Genomic DNA, 11,708 nt, shown 5'->3' with positions numbered 1-11,708 from the left:
ACTGGGGAAGCTAAGCTTTTTAGCTTACATTGACGCTACGCCACTGATTGAAAGACTCTGTAGTAATAATATGTCTGACAATAGTTCCTGGGATGTAGGTACAGTAGAAGGAAGGAGGGTTGTTCCATCTGATTGAGTTCTCTCCACCAGAACTAAAAATGCTGGTGCCATCATTGGATCAGTATATGAATTTAAAACACATTTTGTTAAGAAATTTTATTTATTATATTTTTACATTTTTTTTTTCACATGACAGGCAGAATTATTGACACAAAATTTATTTTGAAATGTTGAGAAACATACCAACTACAAAGACTGTAAATTTTAAACGGAAGGAATAATCATTATTTTCTTCTCGGTTTATTTAAGTTTATCCCTTAGTATGTGGCTAGGAACATTTGTGAGATGTTCTGCAGATTTACTATTAGATGAAATTTTATTTAAATTAAACAATGGCCGTCATAATAGTTTAGTTTGTTACCTTACAGTATATCAGAAATTTCACACATTGAGAATGTACTTACACTGCCATGAAAACTTTCATATTAGTACATCACATATTCATTATATGAGGTCTCGCCACCCTCATTGAATATTATCACGACAACTATGAAGTAGTCAATTTGTATTGTCACCATTAATTCGAGGAAAATTCGTTCCAGCACCGGGAATCGAACCCGGGACCTCTCAGCTCTGCGCGCTGAGCGCTCTTTCCAACTGAGCTATGCCAGGACATGATCCACGGTGCCGGTCGACCTCTTCTCATCCTAATGTTTACGGCCTACTACCTGCATTTTAGACATATGTAAGTCATAAATATTAGGCCTAAACATCTTGTATTTCAAGCCTGGTGGTAATTTTGATATTATCGTCAAAATTTGCATTTCATAAAGGGTGGAAGTGTTGGTTGTGGTGGTGATGGTGGTGGCAGTGGTGGTGGTGGTGATGATGATGAGGGCTGCGAAGACAACTACTACCAATACCACCGAAATTCCAGAGCCAGGGCACATATTTGTTTAGAAATACACATAAGAAAACATTAAGGTAGGTTAAATTACATGAAAATAAAAATAATCATATTTCTATGAAAAATGTTAATAACAATAACATAAAATTTCCTTCGAGACAAAATAAAATTGTCTAAGACCACTAATGCAATATAGTAAGTACGTCTCTGTCTTGAATTGAATCATTAGTCGATGGCTATCACAACTGGCATAGCAAGAAGGAAATTTTATGTTACAAAATTGGAAGATGTAAGGTCTTCATTAACCTATATCATATTATTATTATTATTATTATTATTATTATTATTATTATTATTATTATTATTATTATTATTATTATTAGCCAAATATTATGTATTTATAACCCTAACATACCTATCTCAGGTAAAATAGGGTTCTTTGTAAAATTGGAGTATAATAAATAAATAAAAGGTCTCAAATGACGAACGTTATGTCTTAATTTTTTTATTTTATAAAATATAAATTTAATTTGCTTTTCGATTTCTTTGTTACACACCTCAAACACTAGTTTCTCAACGGTTTTAGTGGCGAAAATAAAGTGAGGACTTTCCCATTTCAAATATATGAGACCTTGTACCATACTTCTACGAACATAGGTAGATCCAGGAAGGGGCTAACAGCCATACCGGTATTTAAGTTTAAGCAGGGGCGTATTTTGCGGGCTACCGGGGCTACCAGCGGTAGCCCAAGGAAATTACAAAAGAAAAAGTTTATAATATAACATAATGTAATAATTTTGTATTATTAGTTTTACCATAGTAATTAAAATTAAAGTAATTGTTAGATATATTTTGTGTAATAATAGGGTCAGCGGTAGCCCAAACCCTTTAACCAGTATATGCCTCTGAGTTTAAGTTAGCCCTCTCCCCACTTTAGAGAGTCATGGATCCACCACTGTCTATCACTAAATCATGTTAGTTATTAAAATATACAAATACTTTATTAACTGTGAACTGAAACTTTTAATTTAGATTTGTAGTTGAAATTAAGTGTAAATAACAACAGTTTGAAATGAGTTAGGTCGAAACTTATGTGACATAAACATTAAGTTAGGTTAAATTACATAAGAAACAAAAAATAATCATATTTATATGAAACATATTAATAATAATAACATAAAATTTCCTTCGAGACAAAATAAAATTGTCTGATACTACTAATCCAGTAGTAAGTACTGGTACGCATCTGTCTTAAATTGAATCATTAGTCAATGGCTACCACAACAACTGGCGTACCGGTAGCAAGAAGGAAATTCTGTGTTACAAAATTGGAAGATATAAGGTCGCAAATAGCAAATGTTATGTCTTTATTTTTGTTGACTGTATAAATAATATATACATTTAATTTGATTTTTGATTTCTTTGTTACACACCTCAAACACTAGTTTTTAATAGTTTTAGGATCGAGAATAAAGTGGAGGACTTTATTAGTTTCAAATATATGAGACCTTGTTGGAGACTTAATATATAATTTCACAAACTATGCAATATGTAGTCTTATTTGTATTAATATAAGTAACATGATTATATGTATCACACTTTTACCAACATAGGCGGATCTAAGGAAGGGCCAACAGTTGTATTTAAGTTTAAATTAGCTCTCCCTCTTTATGAAATCATGGATCCGCCACTGTATATCATTAAATCGTATTAGTTATTAAAATACACAAATATTGTATTAACTGTGGACTGAAATCTTTTAATTTCGATTTCAGAATAGATTTCTAATTTAAACTAAATAACAACAGTTTGAAATGTATAAAGTCATGTGACTTTATGCCCATACTTCTTACAAACAATGGTTTATTTCCAAGACACTCCTGCTCTTTGCTTAGCTTGGCTTCAGTCTTCATTGTTTTTTGGAGATTTTTTTAAATGTACCATTGGAATATCATAATAATACGATTCCGCTACTTCTTTCAAGTCAGGATTCAGGTTCTGTTGTATTCTGTAAAAGTAATAAAACAGCTACAACAAAGTGGAATTTTAAATTTAAATACATTATTCTGGTAGCAGTAATTATAATTTTGAGTTTGATGGGATAATTGACTCAAACTTTAGATTATTCTACCAGAGTATGCGAATTAATCTTCTGTTGAATAACATTACACTGAATCTTACTTATTGCTGGTAAAATTCATGTTCTGGGAATAATAAGTTAATTAAGTAGTAAAATATCGCTGCAATCGAAAAGTAATTGGGAATAAATTTGAATAAGGAACAAAAAAAGTTTCCTTCCCAGGCAGGATTCGAACCACGAAAGTCTTAGTTGCCAGTCTATCGTGCTCTGGAGTGAACAAGGCTCTGAAATCAGCTACAAGGGTCGGTCCGGTTTTTTTGCCACTACTGTACATACTCATATCTTTGAAGAGATTAATTTTAGGACCCATGATTATTAAACCTTTTTTTTCCTTGTTTTGATGAAGATACCACTTCTCAGAATATTGAATGCTTTTTAATACCATTTATAGAGAGTGATTTAGGAGAAATAGTAAATACGGTATTTTAGGTGAATTTAAATACTATTATAGTCACAATCATGCCATGATATGAAAGAAAAATTTCACAACCTCGAGCGGGAATCGAACCTGCGACTTCCTGTTCTCCGGTCAGGCGCTCTACCACTGAGCTATCGAGTTCGTCTCACGCCAAAGGCTTGGAATTATCCTTTCATACTGGCGACTCTGTTATAGAGTACTGTCCATAGCGTCTGATCTAGTCAGCACTGCTTATGGGTTGAAAGAAACTTTACAAATGTAATCTTCATCTTACGATGTTTGGTGACGTATACACGTCCGTTGTTGTAACATATTAATGAATTTAAATACTATTATATCACAATCATGCCATGGTATGAAAGAAAAATTTTACAACCTCGAGCGGGAATCGAACCTGCGACTTCCTGTTCTCCGGTCAGATTACATTTGTAAAGTTTCTTTCAACCCATAAGCAGTGCTGACTAGATCAGACGCTATGGACAGTACTCTATAACAGAGTCGCCAGTATGAAAGGATAATTCCAAGCCTTTGGCCTGAAACGAACTCGATAGCTCAGTGGTATAGCGCCTGACCGGAGAACAGGAAGTCGCAGGTTCTATTCCCGCTTGAGGTTGTGAAATTTTTCTGTCATACCATGGCATGATTGTGACTATAATAGTATTTAAATTCATTAATATGTCACATCAACGGATGTGTATACGTCACCAAACATCGTAAGATGAAGATTGTATTTTAGGTGGTGGTAATATGGACTATTCTGAATAATAAAGTTCATCTAAACAACAAGTATGGAGATACAGCTGTTTGTATATTATGCAGCACTTTCCTCACTAATACACAGATAGTCCTGACATTTCTTCTTTATGGTACGATGACTAAAGCCTGATGGATTAGGTTGTGTGAGCGCATTTAACTAAAATATTCAATACTTATGAGGATCCATTTTGAATCTAAGTCCACTAGTTCATCAATTACTTATGAGGACATCACGGACAAGTTTGCTACTTTCAGAGACTGGCAAATTGATTTAATATTGTGTATAGAAATAGGTCAGTTTTTCATGTCCAGTCATTTTAGGAACACCACAAACCACATTAGCAAGATCCTCTAACGCCATAACGTGGAAGCAGTGTTTTTACCAATCAAATAGACCTGCAATCTGTTACCGTCAGGCAAGGACACATGTGATTCACTATTGGCTATCAGAGTGTATAGGATCCTTTGCTTTCAGGTTCACTGTACATCAGTATGACACAGCTTAACATTAAGACCTGTATCACAGAACACAAAACAAACTGTTGGTCACAGAGACAAATTGGCAGTAGCAGAACATGTGTTCCAGGAATACAAACATGACATCTGCTTTGAGGATACTGACATTCTGAACAGCACCTCACACTTTCACGCCAGGCTACACCATGAAGCCATCGAAATTTACAAACATAGAAACAATTTCAACCGCAAAGAAGAGGGCCTGAAACTCAATAAGATGTGCTATCCAGCACTAAGAAGCTCAAACACGAAACTCATCCACTCCCAACAGTTCAACACCACAGTCTGCAAATCACACAGACAACAGCAGGCCACACCTAGTCCTCCCTATAAATGATGACATGATACTAGTTGTAGCACTAGTCACTACGCCCTAGAGTGCCTTGCCACTGATGATGTCTACCGCAACTGTAGACGAAATGTCTGTACATAACATCGTCAGTAGACTACAGCCTCTTAGCTCGGGAAAGCTCTCACCCATTTAATTTCATTATCGTGCTTTACTAACCCCATTTAGTCCTTAATTTTCTTGTTGTGGCATGAGCCGCCACTGTTTCGTGAGTGTTGAAGATATTCCCCGAAGTTGTTTTACTTAAGTAAATATTTAAATTTGAATTTATGATAAAAAAAAATAGTAACAGGAAAACTTAAAAATGCAGACTACAGTGATGTAATGGAGTCTAAAGTTGCAGACCCTATTGTATACATATAGATTGTGCTTATGTAAATTGGGAACTAATATGAAGCAGTGTTGCGGAGTTGGGAGTAGCAGCAGGGGTATTAAAAGTGTAGTAGTATTCTAGATATAAGTAAACAGAAAGAAGCAATCAAAGAGGGAATTAGGAATTAGAAACAAAAAAAAAGGAAATATGTATGCATTCATTCATTTGTTATTCTGCCCAAGGGCAGGTCTTTCATTGCAAACCCAGCTTTCTCCAATCTTTCCTATTTTCTGCCTTCCTCTTCATTTCCTCATATGATGCATATATCTTAATGTTGTCTATGATCTGATATCTTCTTCTACCACAAACTCTTCTCCCGTTCACCATTCCTTCCAATGCATCCTTCGGTAGGCAGTTTCTTCTCAGCCAGTGACCCAACCAATTCCTTTTCCTCTTCCTGATCAATTTCAGCATCATTCTTTCTTCACCCACTCTTTCCACCACAGCTTCATTTCTTACTCTGTCTGTCCACTTCACGTGTTTCATTCTTCTCCATATCCACATTTCAAATGCCTCTATTCGCTTCTGTTCACTTCGTCGTAATGTCCATGTTTCTGCCCCATACAATGCCATATTCCATACAAAGTAGTTCACTAGTCTCTTCCTTAATTCTTTTTCCAGAGATCCGCAGAAGATGCTCCTTTTTCTATTAAAAGCTTCCTTTGCCATTGTTATCCTTCTTTTGACTTCCTGGCAGCAGTTCATGTTACTGCTTATAGTACACCCCAAGTATTTGAAGCTGTCCACTTGCTCTACTGCCTCACTTAGAATTCGCAAGTTTATCTTCTGTATTTTTCTTCCTATGACCATGCTCTTCGTCTTATTTGCATTTATCTTCATCCCATACTGCTTACAGCTGTCATTTAGGTCTACTAGCATATCCTTTAGTATCTTTTCCTCTTCTGCTAACAATGCCATATCATCAGCAAATCCTATGCAATTTATTCTTCTTCCTCCTATCACTCCTCCCATGTTCTGAAAACAGTTCTTTACTAAATCCTCCAAGTAGATGTTGAACAGGGTAGGTGATAAAGGACATCCTTGAAGTACTCCTCTCCCAATTTCACTTCCTTCTGACATTTCTTCTCCTATCCTGACTTTGACTCCTTGTTTCATAAAAAGATTACTGAACAGCCTTCCCTCTTGAAATAAGTATATAAATAAATAAATATAGAAGAGAATAGTAGGGGAATAATAAAGGATATACGTGTTGTAAAATAGAGAAAATGAAAATGTAATACAAAAAAAATTAGGGAAAATGGCTAAGAAAGAAGAGGTGAATTTGAGAATAGAGATAGAAAAATTGCATACGTCACCAAACATCGTAAGATGAAGATTAGGTTTGTAAAGTTTCTTTCAACCCATATGCAGAGGCGTATACTGGTTAAAGGGTTTGGGCTACCGCTGACCCTATTATTACACAAAATATATCTAACAATTACTTTAATTTTAATTACTATGGTAAAACTAATAATACAAAATTATTACATTATGTTATATTATAAACTTTTTCTTTTGTAATTTCCTTGGGCTACCGCCGGTAGCCCGCAAAATTCGCCCGTGCCCATATGCAGTGCTGAGTAGATCAGACGCTATGGACAGTACTCTATAACAGAGTCGCCAGTATGAAAGGATAATTCCAAGGCTGTGGCGTGAGACGAACTCGATAGCTCAGTGGTAGAGCGCCTGACTGGAGAACACGAAGTCGCAGGTTCGATTCCCGCTCGAGGTTGTGAAATTTTTCTGTCATACCATGGCATGATTGTGACTATAATAGCATTTAAATTCATTAATATGTCACATCAACGGACGTCACCAAACATCGTAAGATGAAGATTACGTTTGTAAAGTTTCTTTCAACCCATATGCAGTGCTGGCTAGAACAGACGCTATGGACAGTACTCTTATAACAGAGTCGCCAGTACGAAAGGATAATTCCAAGCCTTTGGCGTGAGACGAACTCGATAGCTCAGTGGTAGAGCGCCTGACCGGAGAACAGGAAGTCGCAGGTTCGATTCCCGCTCGAGGTTGTGAAAAATTTTTCTTTCATACCATGGCATGATTGTGACTATAATAGCATTTAAATTCAATAATAATAATAATAATAACAATAATAATACTAATAATAATAATAATAATAATAATAATAATAATAATAATAATAATAATAATAAGGCAAATAATTAATGAAAGGAATATGCAATATGTAATAGGAAAGAGGATAAAGCAAGGTAGATAGTCTAGTTAGGATAAAGAGGATAGATAGATTGAGGTAGATAACAGTGTATTTAGAATGCTAAGATATGAATTAAATGGGAAATACGAAATAAATGAATACCGGTATGTTATTACAAAACAGACGATAAGATTTTGACAAGATGATGGCGAAGAAAAGAGATAAAATAGTAGTAGTAGTAGTAGTGGTAGTAGTAGTAGTAGTAGTAGTAGTGGTGGCGATGGCGGTAGTGACGGCAGCAGCAGCAGCAGCAGCAGCAGTAGTAGTACAATATATGAATAGGGATGATATGTGGGTAGATTTAAAATGATGGTGCATTGAAAAGCAGAAATGCAAAGGTCCGCCATAACTATGAATTGTAAAGTTTTTTTAGTTGGTTATTTAACGACGCTTTATCAACTACAAGGTTAGTTAGCGTCGATAAGATTGGTGATAGCGAGTTGGTATTTGGCAAGATGAGGCCGAGAATTCGCCATAGATTACCTGGCATTCACCTTACGGTTGGGGAAAACCTCTGAAAAAAACCAACCAGGTAATCAGCCCAAGCGGGGATCGAACCCAAGGTCGAGCGCAACTTCAGACCGGCAGGCAAGCTCTTAACCGACTGAGCCACGCCGGTGGCTTATTGTAAAGTTGGTTGACGAATAAATATCATATCATATATCGTATAGATTTTGCAGTTTCAGCTGGGTAACCAGATATAATTATTTTAAGTTGGAAAGGAATCAAAGTGTAATTTAGACTTACTTTGATGTAACTGTGTTTTCGTCATCTTGGACCTTGATATCATCATATGGTTCATCCAACTTCTCATGTTCCTGTTTACTGATCCTTGAAGTCGACTCAGTTGGACTCTTTTGGACCTCGATATTATCATATGGTTCATCCGACTTCTTATGTTCCTGCTTACTGATCCTTGGACTCTTTTCATTGTCTTCAGTCACTTCTGGTATAGTTGTTAAATTTCCCTCCATATGCATGCACTCCCTATCACTCGCCAGATGTTGGCCAACATTTTCTTCTATCGACTGCTGGGAGAACTGGGAATAAAATTACGTATTCTCTAAAATCGTAATATATTTGGTTGCACTTCGACCATTATTTGCTACAGCAGAACCTGGGTTATACGTAGTTTTGGTTTGCACGTAATTATGCACAGGTACGAGCAAAATTACATTTGATAACATATAAATTAATTCTGAATTGAACGTAATTTGTTTTGTAAGTAGAATTTATTTTTAAATCGAGTTTGAATTGTGCGCATTTTGTTTGTTTTGATGCGTAATAAAGTTTCATTTTAACTGCACATGATTTGGCTTATGACTTTGAATTTATTTTAATCATTTTCCACAATACTCAAAATCACCTGCAGATATGGAAGACATGTTATAAGCAGGGACCGGATTTTTATGTAATATCAAGGTGTGAAATATGTACATACAGTATTTATGTAAGAAAAATAAGCTGAATATGTACCAAAATATGTAAAATCATGAAAATATTTAATACCAATATCTGGCAGGTATAGGAAAGGTAAGACTCTCCAGTTGTGATTTCATAGAGCACCCGACTTTTTTTACCGCACACTTGACACATTACTATTTTTCAATCTGTAGTGAAAGCTTCGTCCATCGCAATCCATGATTTTATTTTTGTCGTTAGGGTTGAAGGAACAGAGGCCATTTTAGTTAGTTAAAAGCAGCAGATAAACTCACTTGCACTTTATACTGTAAGTATTAAAACTAGAGAATTGAATGAAATGAATGACACAACAGTATTGCAAGCACTATTTCGCTTTACTGGATTAGGAGAAAATAAGAGGAGATGTGGGACACATGCATTTTAGCTGCTCCCTGTAAGAAAGAAAGTATAGTACCTACTAAAACCTCAAACTATAGGCATTTACAAACTGTTGTGTGAAAAGTGACATTCCTGTTTCAGAAGGGTAGGATTATTCCAGCCGAGAACCATACTTTCTAATTTCTCAGAAAATCCCATTTCCATATAGATCTACTAAATTTAAAGTAAAGAGGTCAAGCAATAACCTGAAAGTCTATTAATTTAAATCTTTCAACAACTTTCCAGTTTGTTCCTTTACTCCAGCTTCTTTTCAAAAGTCTGCTACTTTATTGCGGCTCATGTCAGACTTGACATGGGTTTTCCCTGGAAGGATTGGGAAGAGAGTGGGTAAGGTTGCAAATTGCATGGGAACAGCTTGTTAAAGACTTGTGCAGAACAATTATAATTTGAGACAAATCATGTCGCCCTCGTCCCACTCCACCACATGAAGGCAACATTATACTTTTTGAGTGATTTTTACAATATAAAATAGTTGATAGTTGTATGAGAAAGGTTGCTTTTTAAATCTGTGTGTTTCAAATTGTAAACTTCCCCAGCAGAAGTTTTCTTTTATGTAATACCAAGCCATAATATGTAATATGGGGTAAATATGTAAAAATATGTAGTATCAAATTTTAATATATTATTGGTAATTACAAGATTCGCAAAGATTTGTTTTTTATATACGGTTAGGTTGAAAGGAATATAATATGTAATTACATAAAAATCCGGTCCCTAGTTATAAGTCATGTGACAGTGAAGACTGCTGCCTCTTTAAATCAGGGATCTCAAGATTATGGGGCTTATACAAATAAGTCAGAAAACTCACTCAGCCCAAGCGAATACAAAGCAAGCATGCTCCATCTTTACATGTTAGCTTATCTTCTTTCTCACGAGACATGTTCGAAACATCTGAAAACAGTTGCAGACCATTCTCAGTATCTGCCCAGCAATCATGCGTGACAGTAATAGGAAAAGGTACTCGCTAGAAGGCAAAGTTAGATTTATAAAAGATGTTGAGGCAAATCCCCCCAAAAATAATAAATAACAACTGAAATTTCAAAAGGTATGTAATAATTATGCATAATATAAAAATAATAATTAAGATATCTTAAACTCTGAGTTCATGATTGTTGAAAATATATGGTAAATGTTTCAAAACCAGAGAAAAGCTATTTTGCTTGAGTCCATGCCTATAAAAATTATTGATTTTTTACATCAAAGCCATAAAATTGAGTACGCACCGGTACCTAACTTTATTAACTGTTGCACATAATTCTTTACCCTAACCCCCGCAACTGTTCCACACACTCCTAAGCTCTGACTCTGATATTGGAGTAGTGTGGATTCCTGGCCATGTTGGAATTCCAGGGAATGAGGCTGCAGATGCTGCAGCCAAAGATGGTGCTATGAATGGTTCTCTGGTATATTGGCGTGAGAGGTGGCAAGACATACAAAATCACTTGAAATATAAAATATGGTGGCAATGGGAAGGTGAATGGTGTGCTCTAGAGGGTAATAAATTGCGCAGAATAAAGAATACAGTCCGCGTTTGGGATTCATCCACAAGAGCGTCACAACATGAAGTTTTACTTATCCGGTTGAGGATTGGCCACTGTTGTCTGACACATGGCCATCTTCTATGTGGCGAGCTCAACCGGAGTGTGAGATATGCCATATACCAATTACGGTCCAACATATTTTATTGCATTGTAGGAAGTATGACCGTGTATGTCAACAATATGCAATTTTGCCAACTCTTCGTGATGCTCTTGGAAATGGTTTTAATAGTACTAATGCAGTTTTGAGGTTTTTATCGATGACAGGACTTGACAGGGTGATTTAGTTTTTTATTGACCCGATTTACATATCCTACGGACCCTTTACATCCAGAGGTTACATTTGTTGTTTTATATATATTTTTAGCATGCTTGACATTTCGGACACTTACATCCGGATATTTTAGCCTACAAAATTTTATTGTTTTGAAATGCGCCAAGTATTTTATCTCTGGTGGTATTTGTTTTATTATTTTGTTTCTTTTTAAATACTACCCAAGTTCTGAGAACTGCTCTCTTTTATAATTTCTTAAGAATCACCTTGTGGAGACTGCA

At 35.6% G+C, this 11,708-nt stretch overlaps 1 protein-coding gene and 1 non-coding gene across 3 annotated transcripts in view; both read right to left on the bottom strand.

Moving 5' to 3' along the window:
- Nucleotides 1-656: 656 nt before the first annotated feature.
- On the bottom strand, nt 657-733 carry TRNAC-GCA (transfer RNA cysteine (anticodon GCA)). The gene has a single exon. It is a non-coding gene; the product is annotated as a tRNA-Cys (tRNA).
- A 1,542-nt stretch (nt 734-2,275) lies between these two features.
- Nucleotides 2,276-11,708, bottom strand: part of LOC138708103 (uncharacterized) — a 59,120-nt gene continuing 49,687 nt past the window's right edge. Inside the window, exons 6-7 of one of the 2 annotated variants that reach the window (XM_069838290.1) lie at nt 8,503-8,795; nt 2,276-2,975 (exon numbers count right to left, since the gene is read on the bottom strand). In XM_069838290.1, coding sequence (XP_069694391.1) covers nt 2,870-2,975; nt 8,503-8,795 — 399 coding nt within the window. In that variant the 3' untranslated portion in view covers nt 2,276-2,869. The remainder of the gene's footprint in view (nt 2,976-8,502; nt 8,796-11,708) is intronic. The other variant, XM_069838292.1, reaches the window with a different exon arrangement.

This window comes from Periplaneta americana, chromosome 10 (genome assembly GCF_040183065.1).
Source record: "Periplaneta americana isolate PAMFEO1 chromosome 10, P.americana_PAMFEO1_priV1, whole genome shotgun sequence".
Taxonomy (NCBI): Eukaryota; Metazoa; Arthropoda; class Insecta; order Blattodea; family Blattidae; genus Periplaneta; species Periplaneta americana.
This window is presented reverse-complemented; position numbering and strand designations above follow the sequence as displayed.